Source organism: Sarcophilus harrisii, chromosome 4 (assembly GCF_902635505.1).
Source record: "Sarcophilus harrisii chromosome 4, mSarHar1.11, whole genome shotgun sequence".
In the NCBI taxonomy this organism is placed as follows: Eukaryota; Metazoa; Chordata; class Mammalia; order Dasyuromorphia; family Dasyuridae; genus Sarcophilus; species Sarcophilus harrisii.
The window spans coordinates 217062814-217088537 of record NC_045429.1 but is presented as its reverse complement, the minus strand read 5'-3'; the positions used below and the strand labels follow the sequence as shown (position 1 = coordinate 217088537).

Here is a 25724-nt window from a genome sequence, read left to right as displayed (position 1 = left end):
GCTAGCCTTCCATACTTTCCTACCCCCACATCTTTTCTCCAACTGTTCTCTAAGGAACATCCTTAGGATATTCCCTTATTTCCAATTGTTGAAATCTTTGTCTTATCCTTCAAGGCCTAATTCAAATGCCACCTCCTTCATGAAGTTTTCCTAATATCCCCCAATGGATATGGGGGGATCTCTCCTCCATTAGATCTTCTACCATTCTTCTCTTGTACACTTACCCTATTCAAATATATAAAGAGACTTACAGAAAGGAAGACAAGGTAGGCAGCTAACTCTAGGTGGAGATTGATGGATACCATCAATAGACAAAAGGCTACCTATGCTAGGAAAGTCAAGGTCAGAGGAGCAAGAATAGTGAGCAACTAACAAAATGTATTGAAGATAACAGTAAGATGGTGAATTTTGATGAATTGATGCTCCCAATAATAATCATATAGAAATTCAGAAGAGGGAATGTTCATGGGGGGGAGGGGAAGAAGAGAGGGAGGGTGAAGAAGGGAAAGATAGGATGAGGGAGGGAAGAGAACGGGGATAGAGGGAAAAGGAGAATAACAGGAGAGTGAGAGGGAGGGAGGGGGGAAAGAAGAGGAGGAGGAGGAGAGAATGACTTATTTTGGATATTTTGCATTTGAGAAGCCTATGAGACATCAAGTACAATATTTTGTATTGTCAGCTGATAGTGTGGAACTAGAAAATTCAAAAGAAATACAAGAAAATAGATATATTCACGTGGACATCATCTGCATAAAAATAATAACTGAACCTATGGGAGCTGGTAATATCAGTATCAATGAGGGAATGTAATGAGAAAAAAAATGAGGCTCTAAAACAGAACTTAACACCTAGTTAATGGGAAAGACATTAAGAACAACAAGACTGAGAAAGAGATACAGAACAACCAAGAGAGTGCATTTCCAAAAAGCCAGAGTAAAAAAATGTTGTGGACAAAGGTTATCAGTGTCAAATGTTTGAGAAGTCAAAAAGGAATAGGATTAATAAAAACCCATTAAATTTGGCAAATAAGAGATCATTTAAGAACAACAAACACATTACTTCAGTTGAAGAATGAGATGAGAACCCAGAATGGAATTTAGAACCAAATATGGAACTTTTCCCAACTAAAAAAGAAAATTGACTTTTGACAAGAGTCAAGCATGTAATGTAAATAACTAGCTCCTACAGTGTTAATTTATAGTCAATGAACTGGAGCACTAAAAAACAACTTTTACAAGGAAAACATCATTGCGCATGTGCTTGCAATATGTGATTGCCACTCATAGACCTGATGGGACTTACCTGCATGAGGGCTGGGTGCTCTGGCCAGTCCTCTAAAAGTCGATTTACTTCTTCAGTGAAGTCATGCAACACAGGCTGGCACTGTCTGACTTCCTTTATGTTGGGATGCTGATAAAAGTCATATGGACCATCAGGTTTCAAAGTCAGGTCTGAGGCTGCCTCTTCAAAAAGAGTATCATAGAAGAGGGCACTACTCAAGAGCTGGCTGCCCAGAAGCTTGTCATTCACTTCTGTGCCTGTAATACCAGATAACAAGAATGAGACAGATGACCTTTAGGGCTGAGTCTCTACTTGATCCAAGAGAATTTTTCATTTCATTTTTTAAATAGAGGATCTGAAAGATGCTTAACCAAAGGCATGATGGGCAAATGGTAAAGCTGCCATCAGGTGGAAAAAAAAAAAAAAAAACTAGGATTGATGAATTTTTCTTAAAACATGTCAGCTCTGGGATATGGGTAATTACTGGCATGTCTAAAAGATATTTCCAAACTCTACCAGTTTCTGTGATATGTGAGACATAAAGACTGTTTTATCATTTAGATTGTGGACTTGACCTGTCAGTTTTATAGTTGCTTTGACTAACAAGAAAGGACATTCTAATTTAAGGAGCAGAAGTAGGCAGAGTACCAGAGAAGTTACATATGAATACACCAATAATCTACAAATGCCCCAACACCCAGTTGTGAAGTCATCTATCCCCTAAATCACAATATTTTATGACATCTTTTTATATTAAACACTGAAACAAAGATTTTAACATAAAGACAGAGAAAAGAGCTATGGGAATGAAATTATTACCCAACACAAAAACAACCTTTATGATCTTAAGTTCCTTTTCAAAGTACTCAAGTATTAAAAATTCCTTAACATTCCAAGTTTTTAAAATGCAGCAAGTCTGGACCTAAACAATTTCATTTTTTTTGGAAAAGAAATTAATCCATTAAGACATATTTAAGTGAATAGTATTAAGTACAAATTTTAGCTTAATTTCCCATTTTAGTCTATTCTATCAGATGTCACATATACTATAAATAAAAATACAACAACATACCCATCCAAGGGTAAAAGTGTGTCACAAGAGATGCACCAGTCTGATAGCAGGCCAGAAATAAGCTGAAGTAATGTTTAGGTTGATGTGATGGCAAATCCTGTTGGTACCAGAGGGATCGTGCAAAATTCAGGCACAATTGTTGATGTACCAACATCACAGCCTGCATTGAGCTCTGGGAAAAGGAAATTACATCCTTGTCTGCTCCCTCCACTGGCTCATCTTCAGTTTCCATTTTTTCCTCTAGAGTTGGCTGGGTTATAATATCTGCAAAGTCCTATAGGTCAGATTAAGGCAACAATTAATGTTAGCTAATTAGTAATTAAACCAGCATTGTAAGTTGCATTCTATTTTAAGGGAAAAGAGAAGAAACAGGGAAAAGGAACAAAATAATCGAATAGCTGAACATTTGTCATTAGAATGTAATCTCCTTAAAAGTAGTTTTATTCCCAGCAACTAGCACAGTGCCTGGCAGATACTAATGTGGGAAGGCCACACAGTAATCAATTAACAGACATATATTAAGTGCCAGATGCTATACTAAGCACTGGGGATACCAAAAACAAGAGGCAAAAGAGAGTCTCTGCCCTCAAGGAGCTTAAAATCTAATGTGAGAGACAACATGCAAATAAATAAATCCAAAGTTATATGTGGGATAAATAGGGAATAATTAAATGGGATGGCTCTGGAATTCAGAAAGTTTAGAGAAGGCTTCCTGTAGAAGGTAGGGCATTAACTGAGATTTGAAGACAGAGAAATTAAGAGGGAGAAATGAGAAGGGAAGGCATTATAGACAAGGAGGAATACTAGAGAAAGTGCTCAGAGATTACTTAAGAGATTTAGTGAGTTGGTGGTGGAACAGGAAGCCAGTGTCTCTGAATCAAAGAGTGCAAATTTAAGAATAAGATTTGAATAAGTATAAGAACAAGATCTGAAAGTCAGCAGAGGAAGGACATGAAGGGATTTAAATGCTAATCAGGGCATTTTGTATTTGACCCTGAAAGTAATATAGAACACTGGAGTTTAATGAATAGGGAGTAACATCAGTGGTTGTACATTTGGATGATACTGATACAGAGGAAAATGTCCTAGACTTGAAGTCAATGGATCTGAATTTTATTTATATAGTCAGGATATAATAAACATATAATAAGGAACTCTGCCACTTATTACATTTGTGGCTTTTTACTTCAGTTACCCTATCTATAAAATTAAGAAATTGAGGCAAATGACTTTTAGGATCCCTTTTATATCTAAGCTGATGATCCTATGACATTAAGGTTCTATCCGCTGGACAGCTAGGTGGTGCAGTGGATAGAGCATCAGCCCTGAAGTCAGGAGGACCTGAGTTCAAATCTGGTCTCAGACACTCAGACACTTAACATTTCCTAGGTGTGTGACCCTGGGAAAGTCACTTAATCCCAATTGCCTAAAAAAAAAAAAAATAAAAATAAAAATAAAAAGATTCTGTCCTCTACTATAGTGAATGGTCCTGAAGAAGTCATTTAAATGCTCTGGGTCAGAGTGAACCTCTAGGTCCAGTTCTAATATTCCATGATTCTATTTCCATGTTTATATGTTATATTTTGAAGAGTAGTGTACAAAAATACTTTTTTTTTTTTTTTTAAAGAGCAAGGCAACCAAAATTCTTACATAAAGTAAAAGCAGTGTACAAAAATACTTTTTTTTTTTTTTTAAAGAGCAAGGCAACCAAAATTCTGTACATAAAGTAAAAGCATCCACTAATAAACAGTTCCCCAAAAAGGAGGCAGAGAGATTGGGGTGGAAGGCACCGATGGGGTCCTAGTACTGTAAAATAAGGAACTGGCATTTATAGATGACTAAATACATTAAATCACTTGATCTTCATAACAACCCCATGATGTTGGTGCTATTACCATCCCCATTTCACAGATGAGGAAAATCAAAACTTAGATTAACACTTCTATTTAATTGTCTGAGGTGTGATTCAAAGTAAGGTCTTCCTGACTCACTGTTCATTGCTCTATTCACTGGGCTATGCTGCCTGAAAACTGATAACTGAAAGCACTTTGGCAATCCATTTTTGAAAATCTACTGAGTGCTTATCACAGAGATCACTAAGTGACCAATAAGGGAGTGTAGGGAGGCACATAAAACACAACATATGCTGTAAAGAGGGTAAAATCTCAAAGGCATCTCCACAATCCCCACTTCAAAATTCTAGTAATCTACCTTTTCATGAAGTGGAAATCGTTTCCTGAATTCTCTTTCCTCTTCTTCCTCCTCACTGAGTCCTGTTCCATGGCTTTTATTCTTATATCTATACAGGCTATTTTCCTGCTCAGCCTTTTCCTGGGCACAGCGTTCTTGTTCATCCCATTCATTTATGATTTCCTAGAAAGCCAAAAACAAAGAGAAGTTTTGCTGCCTTTTCCTAAACACTCTCACCAAACAAAGTAGATAAAAGCTTACCTTTTTCTAGACTCCTCAGAAAACCTAGAGTAAGCATGGAACAAAATTCAGTCAGGAAATATTTACAAAGTGCTTATTATGTGCCAGGCACTGTGCTGTTAAAACAATGGGAATACAAAGGCAGGGAAAAATATAATTCCTGCCTTCAAGGAGTTTATACTCAAAATGCAAAGAAGCTTACGTGTAAAATATGTACACTGTGAAAGTAAAAAGCAATCTCAGGAAGAGGCCTAGAAATGGGCCTCTGAAGGCTATGAGTAGATACAAAAAGATATCTAGGAAGCAGAGTTCAGAAAATTCAGCCTGCTAGATTTAGTCAGTGAGCCAATGGAAAAGTATGGTATAGTGTGATGGAAGGTCATTAAGAAGCACAGCAAGGCCAATGTAGCTAGATCATATGAAGAAGAGCATATCCTATAGATAGATAAGGAAAGAACCAGCTTGTACAAAAATGCCAAACACTGAATTTTTAATTTTATCTGGGAGGTAAATGGGAGCTTTTTGAGTTTATTAAGTCATGGCTAGATGAACCCTTTGGCAGCTAAATGAAGGAAGGAATGGAGTGGTGAGAGACTTATGACAAAACAACCAATTAGAACACTACTGCAATAGTTGATGTATGAGGTGATGAGAGCTTTTACCAGGCTGGCAGCTGTGTGAATACAGAAAAGAAGTTGTGCATATGAGTTGCTGTGAACAAAGAAACTTGCCAATAGACTGGACATGTGGAATGAGTATAAGGAGCTGAGGATGACACCAAAGCTATGAACTTGGGAAGATCACAGTGGTCCCATCAATAAAAAAAGAAAATTATTGAACAGCAAAGTTTTTGTGAAGTCATATTGAGTATGTGATGACTTGGTAAATATCCAGTTAGAGATGTCCAAAAAAGGAGGTGGTGAAGTTCACAAGAGAGCACAGGGCAAGAAAGAGATCTGTGAATCATCTACATACATGGAAAAAACAGCTGAATTCATGGACATGATGTGATCAAGAAAGAGAAGAGGGAAGGGAAGAGGAGGGAAGGAGAAGAGAGAAGAAAAAAATACAGAACCATGGGGAACAAAAAAGATTAGTGTGCATGACGTGAATGAAAACTGAACAAAGGCTATTTAGAAGGAATGGTCAGAATGACAAAACAAAAACCAGGAGAAAGCAATATGAGGAAAACCTAGAAAGAAAAAACTATCTAGAAGAGGATGTCTGATAATATCAAAGTCTGCACAGAAGTCAAGAAGGATGAGGATTGAAAAAAAGACATTAGATATGGAGAAGTAAATTCACATAGAACTGTTAAAAACCCAACAATCTTTGGTTTGTCTGTAGCATTTGAAGCCAGTCTGAATTGGCTCCACCTTTAAAAGTAGAACACAAATACATTAAGCAAAATGCCAATGCCAGGAAACAACTGTGCCATTTCTGTCTCTGTATACTCAGGACCTAAAATAGGGCTTTACATATAGCAGATAACTAATGCTTATTTACTAAGCTGAATTCTAACAACTACCATATTATGCAATTAGTTAGCTCTGATGGTTGGCCCACGGTTCATATTCAGTTTGGGTATAACATCATGGGGTTCACAGTGATTCTGAAAGAAAAACCCATGGCAAAGAACTGTTTAATCTACAGATAGCATTCAGCCTAATGTAACTCATAAGAATTTAAGCGATTAATCCCAGACTAGTGATTTATTAAGTTATTTTCTTTTCCCAAAATATCTTAAAACACCATAACAACCTTCATCTTCTTTTTGTTCCTTGTTTTCCCCAAAATATGAGGATGAAGAAAGCCAGGAACATACAGGCAGAACCATCCTTACCTGACAGATATGCCTAAAAAGCATCAAAGTTTTCTGGTCCATTTCTCCTTTACAAAATACATGGGAGCGAAGGTAAAGCAAAGCATTCATCAGTAGCTGCTCTTGGGTTGGACAGGGCTTCTGGACCTTGCCTTCTAGCTCATGCCCAAGTTTCACAGATAACTTCTTAAGTCCCCGGAGTACTTCAATCATCTTTACAGAGCACAGAGCGTCTGCATGGGAAAAATAGGTGGGAAAGGTAGAGTCCACAGAAGGGAAGGCCAGCAGTGAAGTGACTAGGAAATTCAATTTGTGAGAACAGAAGAAAACACTGTGGAGCCTGGCATAAACTTCAGAGGCTATCAATCTCATGCCATGCTGCATCTGTAAAATGGCAGTCTGAAATGGAGCCACAGCATCTGGGTACAGAGCAAATTTCTCCTTTAGTCGTTTCCTAAAGTGGTGTTGCGATTGCTGCCAAGCAATCTCCTCTTTCAGTAAGTTCTGTGTTTTCTGGAAGGTCTTAGTCATATCTGCTCGAAGGGTCTGCAGAAGACGGGTAAGCAAATCTTGGATTGAAGAAATCCGAGCCGTGCTAGTGATATAGTGGTGAATTTCCTGGATTATCAATTCATAAGAGGGATTTTCTGGTCTGAAGGCCTGCTTTTTCAACAGGCTGTTTATCTGTTCCTGCAGACGCTGTATCCTTTGGCTTAGTATTCTAAATGTAAAAGAACAAAACAGGATAAATTAATACAGGAAGGACATAAATTCCAGGATAGTCAAAATATGAAGTTAAACAGTTGTTAACAGCTTGCAGCAGGTCTAGAATTGACTAAAATGGATTTCCAAATTATGTGCAGAATGAGTCTGTTTCTTATTAGTTGTAGTCCTTATCAAGCTCACCAGACATTCAGACAACTTAATTATTATTATTATTATTATTTTGGAAACTGGTATGGGATAAGTGAAACAGAATACATATCAGGGTTCCTCTACTAAAACACTGGAAGTATGCTGTAGCTTAATTAAGTATTTTTCAACAGTAAGAACATGCTAATAATAGTAATTGAACTTGTATAGCATTTTAAGATTTGCAAAACACAACAAATAACACATCATTTTATCATCATAAACACCTTGGGAGGTAGGTGCATTGTTATATTCATCTTATAGTTGCAGAATCTATATCATCTGGCTCTTAACAAATAAAACAAGCATATAAACAATGGAGAAGAAAAAGAGGATTACACAAAAAATTACAAATCTCTATTACATACAGCTTGTTTAGCTTACTATGTAATTAATTCAATACATAACTTTTAGCACTTTGATTTTATCTTATGATTTTCTTACCTTCTTTCTATTCTCTTCTATGCACTTAAAAAAATTTAATAAATCTTTTCTTTTTCTAGTCTACTCTACCATAAACATGTCCAACATCCATCCCCTCCCCGACCAAAAAATCAGAAAAAAATTATTTTAACAAATATGCATAACCAAGTAAAACAAACTTCCATAATGTCTTCAAGAAAACATGTATTATTCTGCATTTGCGTTTAAAGGTAGAAACTAAGGTTTAAGGTTTAAACCAAGACCTTCCTATCTCCACCAAAAGCAGTATGCTGTCAAATATCCTAGACATGATGTCTCTGCTTCTCAGGCATCATATCTAAACTTCTACTGAATAAATCCTGATCTAAATATTCTCCAAGAAACTAAATGTTATGTGGTTATGATCACTAATAATTGCCAGACAGTGTAAAAACAGATATTGATACTCTCAAAAAAAAAAATCTAAAAAGACTTTGTATTACACCCCTACCCAATCATTTAAATCACACTACAAACTATTGGTCAGCTGAATTACCTGATGTGGGGATGAGAATAAGTGATAACAATTTCATCTTCTAAGTTTCTTCCTGTATGCAGCTGTGATAAAAGGTTGCGAGTCTTCCACTCACACTCAAGCTGATGTAGCTAGCAGGAAAATTGGCAAAAAGTATATTAGTCAAAGTTACATATGGTGAGTATTCTGATTATCTAAAAATCAGACTCTCTCTAGGTGATAGTTTATGTCTTTATAATAAAAGGGTGTTTTTTAAAAAGTGTACAAAACTTTAATAAGAATGTGCCATTTTTCATTTAAAAAAAAAAATGGATGCCATTGGTCTCTGGATCAAAAATCAGTGCCCAGAACATTTTACATCTGCACTCACAAGAAAGCAATGGCTTATAATATGCTCTACTCTCTTATCATCGTATTCTTTATAATCTCAGTTTATGGAAAACAGTAACTTCAAGAAAGAAAATTTTTTCCTAAACCTCCTCCTCCCCTCCCCACCCAAAAAAATTAAAAGGGACCAAAAGAAGAATAACTGGAGAATAACATTCCAGCCATACTCAGCCACCTCACAGATGAATAAACTTTTCTTCTTTGAGATGAATATAACAAATAAAACATAAGCAGCAAAAGCTGAGTTGGCAACCGAAGAGTCCAACAGCAGCATCTACCCTACCGTTCCTATTTCCTCAACCAAACCCTTCCCTTCTCCGAAGACTGCTCATTCCACAGGGGCCCACACCCTTCCAATTCCCAAATTCCCGTACCTCTTCCTTGGCATACTTGAGCTTGTAATCCCTTTTTACTGCAGGATCAAATTGTGTCTGAGGAAGCCATGCTTGGATGTGTGATAAGCCCAGGTACACCCACAAGCTCCCTCGCTCAGCCACCTCAGTTATGTCCTTCCTGGCCTCTCCTTCCCCAAAGATGTGCCTCACACAAGTCAGAAAGAAAGTAAGAAGCTCTTGCGGCAGCATGTCCCGCCTCATCATGTCACTCAGAGTCATGCACACTTGATGGAAAGCTGATCTGTCTCTGGTTGGCAGCCTGATACACTGCTTCAAGTACTCCTGTTTCCGAGACTCTGGGAGCAGTTCTGCCACCGCCAAAATGGACCTCTGGAGTATCACCCGCTGGAGGAAGGAATCTGTGCTTCTGAAAGAGGAACAGTATTAACAGATGTTAACAATCAGGGAAATGAACCAAAAGGGTGTGTGGGGATGTGGGTAGAAGAGAGGGAGAAGGGGGGAGGGGGGAGGGAGGAGAGGAGGTAGAGAGAGAGAAAAAAACTTAAAGATCATACTCTCCTTACCTGCCCCCCAAAAAGAAAAAAATCTTTCGTTAAAAAGAAAGATATATACACATATATAAAGAAGTTAGCAATACATTTTTCATATACAGGGAACAAGTTTATATTCATCACTTATATTTATGCCCTCTTGCCCTGTTCCCCTTTGTGAACATCAGTATGTGCTATGCAAGAATAAGTGCTGAACAAAGGGAGTAGTCTCTATATGTGTGTGATTTCACTTTATTTCAGAGAGACTAAAGCTCTAGCTATTCCTGAACCAAGAAGACCTATGGCTACCTACATACCACTAAGCAGACTGTAGCAGGCAGCTATCCTTGTTAGCAACCCCAGCAGAGTTCTGGCCATTCTGGAATGCCTCCCATAATCTTTTTAAATTTAATTTTTATTTTGTGCAGTTAAAAAAAATCTATTCTTTTCACCATCCTCCCTCCCAACATGCATTAACAATAATAATCATAATCATAAAGAATTATGCATACTAAACAAATTCCCACATTGGCCAAATCCAAAAGCATATGTCTCATTCAAAGCAAAGCAATTTAAAAAAGGGTTTACTCGTGAACCTGTATTCTGGTCATCAGTTACAAAATATGCTAACCAATAAACTAGCAAAAATTGATAGACAGCCATCTCTACGCAAAAACACTGTGTGAAGAGAAATAATCAAGAATTAAAGAAGATTCAGTCTAAGATATGGAAAGAATATGTATAAAAATTTAAGAAAGGAAATACCTCAATCCTGCCATAGTAAGAACAGGCATGTTGGTCCAAAGATTGATGCTGATATCCTTAAGCTGCTGGGCTCTCTCTGCCCATTCTCCAAGGGTGACATGGGAAGAAGAGAGGACCGAAAGACCACTGATGTCCCAGGGGCTTGACTTGCAGCTGCGTGTTAAGACTTCAAAGAAGCACTTTGAGAAAATTGGTCTATTTAAAATGCCTGGTCCCTGAAAGATAGGAATTAAAATACAATATCACTGTTTCCAAACAAAGTCAAATGCCATAAAGACCTTCATTTCTGGAGGTACTTTGATAATCAGCTATTCTGAAAACACTTATGACCAGGAACATTTTCCAATTATTTTTTGGAGTCAGAGAATGTAAGTCACTATTCTCCTATACCAAGAATACAAATGTCACTTTTTAGATAAAAGTACTTCTAAAATAATTCATTTTTACAGTTCAGTTCTTAAAACAGAGAAGTCATAAGAAAAAATATATAAGCATGCAATTCTTTATAGCCAGAAAAGAAGCATCACAAAGCTCACTCTTCCCAGGAATTTCTCACAATGGACATAATACTACTCTACACCTCTTGGGCTTTGATCTTGGAATGGCTGGTTTCTCCCAGAAGCCTCATTTTAAGGGAAACAACCAGACCAATCAAATCTTCACTCCTGACTTTTCTGGAATTTCTCTACAATCACACTTCAAGTTCCCCATTTGCAGGTTCCTTGTTTGTGCAGTCTTCCTCCATCACAAGTGCTCTCTGAAGGCAAAGACTACCTTTCTTTCTGTTTCTATTTGTATTTCCAGCCCTTAGCACACTGTCTGGCCCATAGTAAGCACTTAACAAATGCTTACTGACTTGAGAACATAGCAAAAAAGTTACAGGTCTGGACACTGATTTTTATATGAAAATTATCTCAGCAATGAAAAGTCAAAGAAACATTAGATAAGCAAAAGTTCCATATTAAGTATAAGGTGTTGTTGCTGGAAAAAAGAAATGGAAAGGGGAAAACCATTACAAAGCTCTGATTTGCCATCCTGCATCCTGTTAGATCAACATTACTTATAACAACTTTTAGACAACTCACATTTGTTAACATCTACACTGCTTTTTAAGATTTATACAGTGTTGCCATCATAACATTGTCAGGTAACTAGTCCTAATATCATCTCTATGAACTCTTTCCTGTTTCCAAGACTAGTGTGGTATCCTCTCTCCTACATGAGCTTTTACTTCATTGTTTTGTCTTTACTTTCTTTCTGTATAAACTTCTTGTCACCCTCATAAAAATCTAAGCTCCTTGGGAATAGTAACCAATTCTATTTCCAGTATCTGGCACATAGTAGAGACTTAATAAATGTTTGTTGATTATTTTAAAAATGAGGAAACAGTAGTCATTAGACTTGTGTAGGATTATCAAACAAATTAATTAACACAGGCCACATTCCAAACCATATGCATTCAGAACACTACTAGATTCTTGCCACTATATCAGTGCCTCTAAAACTAACAACCAAGAAAATGTTAAATAAAAGTAAGCAAACCACTCAAATGGCTCTTCATCTTAAATTGTGTCAATTTATTATCAGCATTTAATTAACCTGAATTGATGGTGCAGTGCCTCTAGAACAAATAAGTCTACATTGACTGTTATAATGCTGTATTCTTCAAAAGCATTGGCAAAGGACTTTACATTTTCCACTATTGTAAAGAGCCAGAACTCTGGAGAAGTATACTTAAAAGAAGTATACTTGAAATAAGGTGTTAACTCAGTGGAAATGAGTGTTCTCTAGTTCACATATGTACTTAGTACTTAGCATGGCGATATAATGGTTCCCTAAGTTCATACATAATCAGTATGCTGTAATGATGTAATTACAATAAAGTATATAAGGACTAGAAGAGAAACATTTTATCTTTGATCAGCCTCCTGGTAGCTCTCCTGCCTTCTGCACTATAGGGGAGACTGGTTCAGACTAGGAGATTGAAGGAGACAATAAAGACTTTGGATGTTATTCCTGACTATTCACGTGGTGATTATTCAGCTGAGACCAAGGCTGGTCCCAAGGCCCTTCAGAAAGCTAGCCCGACCATTACACACTATGAATAATGACAAATCTTGGATATCTAAATGGTGCAGTTGATAGAGCACCAGCCTTGAAATCAGGAGAACCTGAGTTCAAATTCAGCTTCAGACACTTAAGACTTACTAGTTTTATGACTAGTTTTAGGACCCTGGGTAATTTCACTTAAATCACTTAAAACCCAATTGCCTGCAACCTCCCCCTACAAAATAAACAACAAATAATAGTGACAATTCTAATGACTTTATGAAAACAAACCTTCAAAGATGGATCCAGAGGTTGAGGAATTTCCTTCCCTTCCTTATCAAGGACAGGTTTCCAAGTCAACCAGTACTCTGGATCTGTAGTGACAGTACTGCTCCAAAAGGAGTTAAAGGTAGAACTAAGGAGCTCCAACCACAAAGTAGTGATTTCTTTACTAGATCCCTGGTGATGAAAAATGAAAAAAAGACAGAAAGAAGCTCTCAGAAAGCTTAGGAAAGATTGTGGTTGTCACATTTCTAAGTATCTTAGTCTTCTAACAAACCCTCTTGTCCCAAAGCTCTCTTTTTCTGTTTCTCTTAAGTGATCAAATTCAACTCATGTGATCTGTTCATATATTTCTGTGTGCTTATTCTTCAACAACTTCACTGTCATATTAGGCAGATGACTAGGAAAGGTCATCCTTTCAAAAGGATCCTTCACCCCTAAAAAAGGTAATTATTAAATAAATATATATAATACTTTATTATAGAATTCCCTCATTACAGAAGAGCTGTACTAGCCACACTCCTATGTGGCAAAAGAATAAAGAATTTTTCCCAGGTTATTTTTACCTTCTGAATCCAATTCTCCCTGTGCAACAAGAAAACTGTTTGGATCTGCACACATACATTGTATCTAGGATATACTATGACATATTCAACATATATAGGACTGCTTGCCATCTAGGGGAGGGGGTGGAGGGTGGGAGGGAAAAATCGGAACAGAAGTGAGTGCAAGGGATAATGTTGTAAAAATATTACCCTGGCATGGGTTCTGCCAATAAAAAGTTACTATAATTAAAAAAAAAAAAAGAATAAAGAATTTATCACTCATTGTTGAAAATGGTCTAGTGATTATTTTTCTTTTCAACTGACTTGAATGTATGACTGAGCTCTCAAATCCAGAACAAAGTGAATGACCCAACTATACAACAGAAACATCAGTGATCAAATAAGACAGCTTCTATGATAGACTCTAATCATGCAAATCAATTCTACCCTTTAGTAGACCTTTTAAATTATATTTCAAATATGAATAAATTGTCTTCCAGCCCTCAAGCAACACTTTACAGGCTTTTAAGATGAAATTGATAAAATTATTAAAGCTTTCCTCTTAAAGAGGAAGGGAATGCTAGAAAAAATCTAATCTAAAAAATGAACCAAATATTGTTTAAAATCATCAATGCATATAATGAAGAGGTTTAAAAACACAGTATTATTACCTTATGGTCCATCAGATACCAAAGACTTTTAAGTTGCTGAGATGTATATGGTGTGTATTTGAGGCAAAATGCAATAAGGTGACTTAAGTCATGATTTACTCTTAATTCTTTGTTGCAATCCCTGATTAGAAACCAAGAGAGCAGGGTTAGGAAGAGAAAGCATAAAAGGATATAAGAGGTGATACTTATACTCACACAAACACTGAATATTTTCGTTTTAAAAATTAACAAGTCTGCCTTAAAGAACAAAATGGACTTTTGAAAATTGGTTAAACAAAAGTTACAAATCTCTAATCTTCAAAGCTTCTTTTTCCTTGCCTGGCGATTTCGTGCTTTTCCTCCACTGCCCTCTGGGTCAAGATTATGTGTTCCACTTTTCAAAGAATATTTCATTACACATTTCAAGGAAAAAGGCCAAAATGCCCCAAAGGAATTTAAGAGTGTCCAAGATGGGGCAACTACATGGCGCAGTGGATTATGGAGCACTGGTCCTAGAATTAGGAGGACCCGAGTTCAAATACAGTCTCAGCCACTAAACAATTACTAGCGGTGTGATCCTGGGCAAGTCACTTAACCCCAATTTTCTTGACAACAACAAAAAGAATGCCCAAGAAATTACCTTTCCAGAAAAGCATGAGCCAGAATGTCTGTTGTCACCCGGTACTGCCACATCACAGCCAAGTACTCCATACCTGGCCATAATTGAATCTTTCTAGCTAGTGCAATCAAGGAAGCTGCCTTAGGTTGGCACATAATCGAATTTTCCATACGTTTCTTTTCTAGGCAATCAACTGAAATCCCTTTGGTTTTAAGCTGCAAATACTGGGCATTCACAACGTTCTTCAGAGTGTCTGAACAAAAGAGGCATATTTTTCATTAACCCCCAGAGCATAGTATCCAAGGTGACATCCAAATACGAAAAAAAATTTCATCTAAACACCAAAATAAAAACCTACCTGAGTTGACATCTTCCAAATAATTGGCTCTGTGAATCAATCCCCAGGCCTGCAGTAAATGTTTCTTCAATGTATAGTCATTAGCAACCACTGTCAACCGAATGATCTCATCCCTCCTATCACTTTCTCCCAGGGCAGGTTTCAATTCCAGGACGCTAAGTGATTTGCTAAGAGCATTCAATTGCTCAAAACATTGCACCAACAGTTTATTCTGCAACAAACCAAAATCAGAACTATTTAACTGCAGAAAAGCAACATTGATCTATTTCATGTGTTTAACTCAGGGAAAATTCCCTTGATTTAATTACCCATGTTTCCAGGTATAGGGACTCTAACTAGTCAAGACTTACAAACTCACGGTAGGTAAAGACTATTTCACATTTGTCTTTATATGCCAGGGTCTAGCACATTGTAGATCCTTATGTTATCTGATTAACTGATTTATTTACCTCTGTAGCTCTGAAAATATGACCACATCAAAGAGAAATAAACAAAATCACACCTGTCATCTTATAAATTGCTAAGTATAAAATGCCAAAACTTTTATAAGTAACTAAACTGTTTGGTCTACAGTATATGTATATGCATAGAAGCTTTACTGGCAAAGGATAAAATACTTAAATGTATATCAAAAAATCCTAAGTTAGATTTAGCACCAAAAGAGAACTTTAAAAATGGGAAAGCCTATCTAGCCTTTACCACTACTAACAACAATTTGTGTACCTTGAAAGGCAGAGGTCTCCCCAGGAATTTCTGCATCTTCTTTGTTTTGGTAAAGCCTCCCATTGGAGTACCAAGGCAGTTTTGAATGTTTTCTGAGACAGACAGCATCTCTTTATATCTTTAGAGAATAAGAAAAAAGGGAGACAGGAACAAAACACAGAGAAAACATGGGTGGGTAAGAAAAGCTGTTATTTTTACAGAAAACATGAGAAGAGAATCAACCAATCATATTTACTTATTTCATTACATATTTCACTTAGCTGTTGTTTGGCTTAATATTACTATCACTATTACTTTTGTTGTTGCTGCTACTATACCATCAGCACAACCACCACATACAAGGAAGAGTGAAATAAGTGTACCGAAAGAAAGGTACTTACTTCTCCTCACGACCTATCATTCGCCGGGGAAGCCCATCAATGAAATGCTTTGAAACCCAATGCCAATGAAGGGACAGCAGGGACAAGCCTTGCGAATCTACTGTAACCATATCAGACATTTTCCAGAACCGATCACGCCACAGCACAAAATGCAAAACCTAAAAAGCAAACCAAGATTAGATCCCAGAAATCCCTCTTTATCAAATACACAGCATCTCTTCATGTTTACACAAAACCCACAATATGAAATATTAGTAGGAACATTACAACACAAAAGGAAGGCATGGATCTAGTTTCATTATGACTTCCAAACTAATCACCCCAAGCAAGCTTTTAAGTATCAGTCAGTTATTCCATGAGCATCTGTTAAGTATCTATTTTAACTGTTAAGCACTAGAGTAAAACTTTTACTTTATACTGGGCATAAAAATATAATTATAGTGGTAAAATAGAAGGGGCACTGAGATTGCCTTCTAATTCTGCCTCTGACATTTATTATCTGTGAGACCTCAGACAAGATACTGCCTGGAGCTTCTGGGGTTCAGTTTCACCCCAGAACCTCACAGATGAAGAGTTCTAATAAACTATTTAGCTTATATTTCCTGTCTCTTCCTATCTTCAGGATGAAATAAAAGATGGAATTGGCATCAGTCAGGAAGATCTGGATTCAAGTCTTGCCTCTGTTTTTAACAAAGACAAATGCCAACTCATTTAACTTCTCAGGAACCAAGGCAACTCTTAAAGAGTATCAACTGCATATGTGCAAGCAGAGGAAGTTTTCTTACTTCTGAATGAAAAAAAAAAAAAAACCTTTCCAACTTTACTCTTCTTTTCAACATACTATTAAAATCTAGTAGGGGAGGGGGGGTCTCTAAAGTCTAGAGATTTTTATATTCTAGGTCTACCACTAGCTGCCTGAAGTACTAATAGTCAAGCTTAATTTTATCTTCACTTAGTTCATTATTTTTTATAATAATGTTGAAGATGACCGCTATTTAACAAAAAAAACAAAGATCCACATTTTCAAATATTCTTTAAGAGTTTTGATGATAATCCAAAGTCATCTGGCTACTTCTTCCTGGATATGCATCTTAATAAATGTTAAGAGTTAAGGTTAGGGCAGCTAGATGGTACAATGGATAGATAACCAACCCTGAAGTCAGTAGGATTCAAGTTCAAATCTGGCCTCAGATACTTAACACTTCTTGGCTGTGTCCCTAGGTAAGTAACTTAACCCCAATTGCCTCAACAACAACAAGAGTTAAGGCAATTTTTTTTTTACTTGGTGAGAAAGTATCTAATAATAGATAGGATAAAGCAAGGATTGATTTAAATTTTAAAAATACTTGAGGATCTTTTAAATCTTATATAATATGCAATTAACAAAGACTTGAATCCAGCTCCAAAGAGATATATTTTATAATACAACCTAAGGCATAATAAGAGTTGAAACTATGGTTTATCTAGCATAGTGCCTTACATATAAAAAGACAACTGATAATAAGTTTGTAGAAAAATTTTGTTGAATCTGGCCCGTACCTAATAGATGAATACCTTCACTGATAAGCAGTCACTTAACTTTCACTTATATATCTCAAGTAACATTTCTATCAATCATACCATGAAGCCATTCATTCCATTTTGGGTAATTCTAATTGTTAACCAAGTTCATCTCTTACACTGAAATACTAAGCTCCTTATATAACTTCTATCCATCAGCTCCACTATTCTCCTTTGGAGAAAGGCAAGCAATACCAATTTCTCTCTTCCATAAAGCAGTCTTGAAAATATTTGAAGGTGTCAATATTATCTCCTGATTTGTCTCTTCCCTTGGCTCCTCTAGAGCCCTCCCACCGGTAAAGCCTGGCAAATTCCCCTTTTCAGAAAGGGTATTGCCCAGAAGTGAATACAATAATGAAGATATGGCATGGCTTATGCAATCAATCTTCCAATTCACTCTTAATAACAAATAGGAGGAAAAGGGAAAAAGGAAGAGGTGAATCACTTGATAATACTCACCCGAACTAGAATATCATCCGATAACTCCACCTGGGAAGACTTCACCAAGGACATTATCAGTGAATCGCAGAATTCAAAGAAAGAAGCAAGATGCACCACAATTTCATGGCACAAGTTCTGATAATTCTCTGGATCTTGAGAACCACAAAAACAAAAAAATTCCACATGTTTAATAAAATATAGGGACATTAGAAACTCAATCTTGATCTTTATATTGCCTAAATATTGTGGTCATTGAACTTCTTTGATATTTCCATAATTATATTGCTTAAATACTGTGGTCAACGCAATTCCTATGATATTTCTATAATAGAAATAAGCAACTAAATCTTTGCCTCCTAGGATTCTGAATCAAAAACACTAGTAAAAAGAAGAATGATTTAAAAAATAATGGAAGAACTGGTACTGGGCTAATGACTGAGACAGTTTTTGGTTAGATGTTCAACTATACAATCAATGTTCTTTCCATGGGAAAGGGATCTGGATTAATGTTCACAGAAAGGAACATTCCTTGACAATGGGAAGACTATCTAAGCTGAAGAGATAAATCAACTAATAAGTTATCTAATATCTTGACCTCACAGTTGTTCGACCTCCTCGCTTCCAAAGATCTCCAAAACCCCATCTATGAAATCTCACTTTAAGGAAGTAGTAAATTCTTTCCAGGGAATAGGGCCTGGACCTGTGATTTCATTATTGTTGGAAGTTCTTAAATGAAGAAATTCCCTCTACCAATCCAGGTTTTCTTTTTCATTTATCGTTTTAGAGAGCTGTCCAGAGTAAAGGTATCAAAAACATCAGAATCACTCCCTACTTCCAAGAGTTGCAAGGATTGTTTTAAAATGTAATTGGAAAACATTCAACAAAATAAATAAAAATGCAGTATAATCATAGTGCTAGGGTAAAAATAATAAGCTATTTATAGACACTTTTAAAAAATAAAGATGACTAATCTCTCGGACAGCATGTTCCTAGGACAAGTAATCCTACTTTAAAAAAACAAAACACTAACATGTTCCTAGACCTATCCTAAAGGCTTCTGATGAAAATTTCCTTAAACATTATACAATGTGTACAGAATACTTGGTCAAATGAATAGGATTTTTAAAAATCAAATGGAGAAAAATTATTTTTCCATTTTTCATTAATACTTAAAAAGAAATCTCAGTCTTATATGTAAGATATGGGAGCCTTGCTCTCATAAAAATGCCAAAATTCTAGCTTTCTGGAATGTTCAAGAATAAGTATTATTCAAATTACCTAGAAAAAAGACATGGAACTCTAACAAACGATTTGGCAAACAAGAATCATAGTAAAAGTTGACAATAACGTCAAAGTTAAATATTCTCACCTTTTTGCAATTCTAAGGACATTCTTAATGTACTATTCATTGATTCCTTCCCTCCAGTAGACATCAAGTAGGTTTCAGTAAAAACTCTTTTTTCCCGGTTCAGATACAGATTTGCCCTATAATAAAGTGGAGGGAAAAGTCTCAAATTATCTGCTTATTGCAAATTTACACCTCTAAATTACTATCTCCTAATCCAATGTATCCCCAAAATACTTGGAGTCACTAAGGATGTTCTGAGCAGCATATCAATGTAGTACAATGTATATATACTACTAGCTCTGGAATCAGAACCACTAGATTCAAATTATAAAGCTGTTAGTCTGTGTGATCTTGGTCAAGTCACTTAACCTATTTAAAGGTTTCAGTTGCTCATCTGTAAAATGAGAGAGTTAAAACATAATGTGTCTTCCAACAAGGGCTTCTATCAATAGGTGGTGTGCTTCTGCCTTGCCCAGTTTCTTTTTGTGAACTTTGAACAAATCAGATCAAAAGATGAACATCTGATATAATATAATAATAAAATCACAGATTTAGATTTATATAGGTCAGATGTCAGTTTCCTGAAACCACAAACTGTACCAACTAAACAGATCAAATACCATCTAATGGTCGAAAAAAAAAAAAGTTGAAAAAGTGAGGAATAGCTAAGTACACTGCTCCTGATAGAAAATCTATAACGAATATATTCAAATGATAGTGAGTCAGCAATATAATACACAGAAATTTATATATAATATACTTATGAGCCATGGGCTGATATGTCTAATGTATTTAGGTGAAAAAAAAATTGGAAATTACTAAATTTTTTAACAAAGACTATACTTTAAAGCAGAGCTGTCAAACTTCTATTTGATGTTGACTGACCTGGAAAGGTTTAGTGAATATATATATATATATGTGCATAGTGTATGTGTGTGTGTATTACATGTGTGTATACAGATACATCTGTGTATTAGGTACAGGGAGACATTTTAAGCCTTTTCAACAAAGCAATCAAAAATCATCTCATTCATGAATCCAGTGGCAAAGGGGATAGCGGTAAATAGGCTGAGATCTACACACTAAAATACAAGAGTGTTTTTCCTCAACTCACTGAAAAATAATTCTACATTAGCCACCCTTGAAGAAGCTACAACATTCAAGAAACTACAACATTCAGTCTGAAGAAAGAAGTATAAGAATTTAGGGCTACTGTCTTCACTTACTTATTTGCTACAGATTCCAAATGCACAAGGATTTTCTCAGTTTTACTGGATTCTGTATCAAAGTCCATTGAGTTTCTTGTAATATCCAAAGCCTGCTTGTTCCATCGAGGGTCCAGTGAAATCACAGATTCATCTAACAAGCCATTGAAGAATGAAAAAATATTGAAGTAGCATTCTTTACCCAACAGGGCTTTCAGTTATCCATATTTCCTATTATTTTATCCAGATCATAAGAAGCAACAATGAATTGGGGTGCCAAAAGGAAAATGTTTATGGTTGAGCATGGAAATGGAAGTAAAGAAATGTATTTTAAAAGACAACAAAACCAATATGCTTCAAAAGCCTTAAAAAATAATGCCAGAAAAATCTTACTACTATTTCTTTTGCGAATGCATTATGTTATCTTAAATTACTGAAACTATGCACCATGTCAAAATTTCCTCTGGTGGATGTTTCAATAGGTCCCGGTATTAATACAAAATAATCCTGAAAATTCAGCAACCTACCAAATAGCCCTACTTCCTGTCACGTTTTCTGTTAAGTGGCATCTATTATTTTCTTGTCCCTGGGTAAATTACTTTTGACCAAGCTCTCAGCTTTACCACTATCTGGTCACTAGTCACTTTCAGTAAGAAAACTTTTTGGTTGGTTGCACAGCTAATGAGAATAGTATCCAACAATCTATAGCTCAATATCAAATACAGAAGTTCTATTTTTAATATAATAGCTATCATTCTCTTTCAGAAATCAATTTTTACATGAAATGATCAGTTTTTCTTTGAAGTTCAGAGTGTGAGTCAGTGCAAAATATACTACATTTAACATCCTGCCTGGTTATCATTTCTTGTAATTCAATGAAAGAGTCATGCCCAACCCCTCTGCTTCCCCCCTTTCCCCTAGTAGGTGAAATACAATACCTGTCACATTTGGTTGTATTTTCTTGACAACATTATTGATCTCAGCAGAGAGCGGATTAGAATAAAAGTTTGTCAGAGATGTAGCACCAGATTCTAGGTAAGTCTTTACATACTCTACAAGGAGGAAGAAAATAAAAGCTAAGGAACTGATTATATCTGACAGTAAGCATGCAATCAGTTTCTGCATAAAGTCAGCCAGGTATGCACTAAACGAAACAGATTTTTATCTATTCCAGTCATTATCAAAGAAATACAGAAAAAATGAATAGAAATCTATTTAATTTTAAACAATAACTTTCACCAACAGATTCCATGTTCCATAGTATCTGTTACCTCTATGGTTGCACGTTATTCTTATTTTCCCATCAACTGACAGAAATGACTGTGTATTGTACTACCACAAGAAAAATCTGTGAAAACTTGTAAGGCTAAAAATAAATTGTGCCTATATTATACCATCCTTTTCTGAAGAGGGTACACATGTTTAGACACAGAAAGGAAAATCTATGGCACCATTCATATTCTTCTTAAAATTTTTTTAAACAGGCTATTATTTTTAATGACTAAATTATTGCTAATGTGCACTTGCATAGGCCACTAATTCAATATATATTATTTTATAGAGTAGAGCCAAAAAGGTTATACAACTTCAGAATCATTTGGGAATATCTCATGTTAGAAAAGAGTGGTTAGGAGGAACAAGAGGTGGGCAGGATGGTTGGGGCAAAAAGTTTTGCTTATATACTTTACTATTTAAAGGATCTGTGATTTCAAAAATGCAGAATTCTCTCTGATACAAATCATAAGCACACTAACTTACAATTTTTAAAAATTGTCTTTGTTTCAAAAATTATCACCTGGTAACTAATTTGTCTCTCTGAATTAAAGCTTAGATTTAGATGACCAACAGATCCATTACATCCACACATGAAGCACTCTTAATTTGGATAAGTGAAGGGGAGGCACCGTGCAAGCTAGTGCTTCTACTTTGCTAACATAATCTCTAAGAATCCAGGCTATCTCCCCCTCTACACCACAATGATATTCTATTAGGGCTTTAATAGAACTTTGTTGTTCACAGAATTTCTTTGGTATATATCTATCACCTACTGATTAAAAGCTGTCTATCAACTGACTAGGCTGAAAAGCCTCGAGGACAACAAATAGAATGTAATATGTGATACCTTGAGTTACAACATCAAAACACAATGCTTGTTCTCCACAGCATAAATGTTTCGTGGCATTCAAAAAGTAAATTTAAAATGATGAATATATACATACAGGCACACAGAAAAAGACTAAGACTTTGTTACTTACCAAGGCCTTGGGGTATATTCTTGGCCAGATGGTAAAGCCACCTAACTCGAAGAACCCAGTCCTGATTAGTTGCTCTTTCGACAAGCAACTTAACAGAAGCGGCCAAGACATCTGTTTCATCTAACCAAGAAGTATCCATTTCAACTGCACTAAAGTTCAAACTCTCGGAGTTAGAGGTCTGAATTATTCTCTCTAAGTCTTGCAAAGTAAGAGGAAGTATCCTGGAATTCATGAGAAAGGATAAGAATTAGTAAGAAAAGATAATTTCACAATTCAATAAAGCAAGAGCATGAACACAAAAAGTGGTACAGTGGGGAAAACAGGAATTTCTTAGGAACAAAGATTGCAATGGATATACGGAATTTAAAACCTCAATCACAACTATGACATTTAAAAGAGATATACTGGGAGGAGGCAGGGGGGCAGCTAGGTGGTGTAATGGATAGGGCACTAGCCCTTAAGTCAGGAAGACCTGAGTATAAATCTGGCCTCAGACACTTAACATATCCTGGCTGTGTGATCCTGGGCGAGTCACTTAACCCCAATTGCCTCAGCAAGGAGAGAAGAAGAGAGGAGGAGAGGGGAGGGGAGGGGAAAAAAGGGAAAGGAGGGGAGGGAAAGGAGGGGAGGGAGCGGAGGGGAGGAGAGGAGAGGAGACGGAGAGAGAGACTGCACTGGCTGATACAGCAAATCAACACTAACTATTTTTAATAACATCTGTTCAAGAAAACAAGAAATCATAATACCTGTTTTTTTTTAATTCCAAAAATGGATTGAAGAAACTACTATAAAACAAAAAAAAATCATCTGAGATTTGATACACCTGAACCCTAGAGGAGACCAACATCATTTTATATCTCTTGGCCACAAAATGTGTTCTGGGATATTATGAACATACCCTCTATTACTCAAGGATAAAATCTAGCACGATAATGCTAATGCAGTCCAATCTCTTTATTTATGGTTTAAAGAAACTAAGATCTCAGGAGATTAAATGATTTGTTCAAGGACGGGTGGGTAAGCAAGCAACAGAAATAACATCTGAACCCAGATCCCTTTTACTTCAGATCCAGTACTTCTTCCATCATACCATGCTGCCTCCTTCCATCATGGATCAACACAGACTTAACTCTCTTGCTCACCTTTCCCAGTTGCTGGTTTTTAGGCTCAGCCTATTGAGGCAGTATACCAGAATCTGTCCATCACTTCGGACTGTAGAAAGGTGGGAATCCTCAGTGGCAAACAGGGCTGAGGGCAAAGAGTCTGGCCATACACCCATGACAAGAAGTGAGCTACCCCATTTTTCTGGCGACTTCAGAGAAGAAACACATCTCATCAATATTTCCTGCACAAGCTGGTAAGAAAAGGAGAAAAAACACATATCATTCAATATTTTAGGGTAATCTGGACCTATGGTTTTATTAGTTTAAGAACCCTCTTAACATCAATTCAGACTAGAATTTCTCTGCAGTCAATAATTTTCAAGAGATGCCTAATGCATTGGTTAATGCATTAACTAACTTACACAAGGTCACACACTCAAATATAGGTCAAACCCAGATCATCCAAACTTGGCCTGGAAACCAATTCAATAGGCAATTAATATGATAAACAATACCCAAGAGTTAGAAAACTCACAACGTCTTATACTGATCTTTGAGCTCCTATCTGGACTACAGCTGTTACAGCTGGACTACAGCATTAAGACAGACGTATTAATAAATAGCTGTACAATTTAGATGTGGCTTTATTCATCCGATCAGTGGAATGAATTCCAACATAGGAATAACTGCAATCTTCCTATTGCCCGGAGATGACATCAAGATGAATGTGATACCTTACATCTGATTCTACTGTCAAGGTCTACTGAAGCCATTTATTTTATTAAGTTGTCTTTCTCAGCATATGAAAGGGATAAGGCTAAAGGACAATATATTAATGCTGAACGGGTCCTATGATGCCTTCAAATACAGACCCTTCATTTTGCAAATGTGATATAACTTGCCCAAGATAATAAGTGGCATTAATGGGATTCAAGCCCAGGTGCCTCTGCCCATTGTCTTAATACTTTGCTTTAGACTCTGTAATCTGGTAAGAGATTAAAAAGATGAAAAACATTTTACTGAGAGGTAGCACTATATATTATTCATGTAACACTGTACTTGGTACATTAAATAGGCTTTTGTACTCATTCTTTCAATATGATAATTCATGTAAGGGTTTAAAAATATTTACCTGTCGGCTTGCCGGTGATTGTTGAGCACAGACATAGACTTCCCAGCATGCTCCATAAAAGGCTCTGGTTACACTCAAGCCTCGCATCAGACGCTGTGCAATGAGTGTGGCCGTGTGAAAAAAGGTAGATAAAGATGATGTGGGAGAACCTTAGAAGAGAAACATTATCATTTCTGAGCAACTGTTTTCAATAAATTTTTGTCACAAACTTAAATTTTTTTAAAAGTATGATTACTCTCAACTCTGCTTAATGTCCTTTTATTTATTTATTTTAAATTTATTATTATTATTATAGCTTTTTATTTACAAGATATATGCATAAGTAAATTTTCAGCATTGACAGTTGCAAATCCTTTTGTTCCAACTTTTTCCCTCCTTCTCCCATCCCTTCCCCCAGATGGCAGGTTGACCAATACATGTTAAATATGTTAATGTGTAAGTTAAATATAATATATGTATACATGTCCAAATAGTTATTTTGCTGTATAAAAAGAATCGGATTTTGAAATAGCATACAATTAGCCTGTGAAGGAAATCAAAAACACAGGTGGACAAAAATAGAGGGATTGGGAATTCTATGTA

The 25724-nt window shown here is 36.2% G+C and overlaps 1 protein-coding gene across 1 annotated transcript in view; it reads right to left on the bottom strand.

Moving 5' to 3' along the window:
- Window positions 1–25724, bottom strand: part of MDN1 (midasin AAA ATPase 1) — a 179374-nt gene that overhangs the window by 47096 nt on the left and 106554 nt on the right. Inside the window, exons 47-66 of the mRNA XM_031964521.1 lie at window positions 25143–25291; window positions 24050–24261; window positions 22908–23128; window positions 21591–21704; window positions 20674–20806; window positions 19469–19584; window positions 18118–18251; window positions 16099–16256; window positions 15719–15836; window positions 14996–15206; window positions 14659–14890; window positions 14040–14160; window positions 12833–13000; window positions 10493–10707; window positions 9216–9603; window positions 8476–8585; window positions 6627–7326; window positions 4565–4726; window positions 2354–2627; window positions 1303–1538 (exon numbers count right to left, since the gene is read on the bottom strand). Of these exons, the coding sequence (XP_031820381.1) occupies window positions 1303–1538; window positions 2354–2627; window positions 4565–4726; window positions 6627–7326; window positions 8476–8585; window positions 9216–9603; window positions 10493–10707; window positions 12833–13000; window positions 14040–14160; window positions 14659–14890; window positions 14996–15206; window positions 15719–15836; window positions 16099–16256; window positions 18118–18251; window positions 19469–19584; window positions 20674–20806; window positions 21591–21704; window positions 22908–23128; window positions 24050–24261; window positions 25143–25291 (4172 nt within the window). The remainder of the gene's footprint in view (window positions 1–1302; window positions 1539–2353; window positions 2628–4564; window positions 4727–6626; window positions 7327–8475; window positions 8586–9215; window positions 9604–10492; window positions 10708–12832; window positions 13001–14039; window positions 14161–14658; window positions 14891–14995; window positions 15207–15718; window positions 15837–16098; window positions 16257–18117; window positions 18252–19468; window positions 19585–20673; window positions 20807–21590; window positions 21705–22907; window positions 23129–24049; window positions 24262–25142; window positions 25292–25724) is intronic.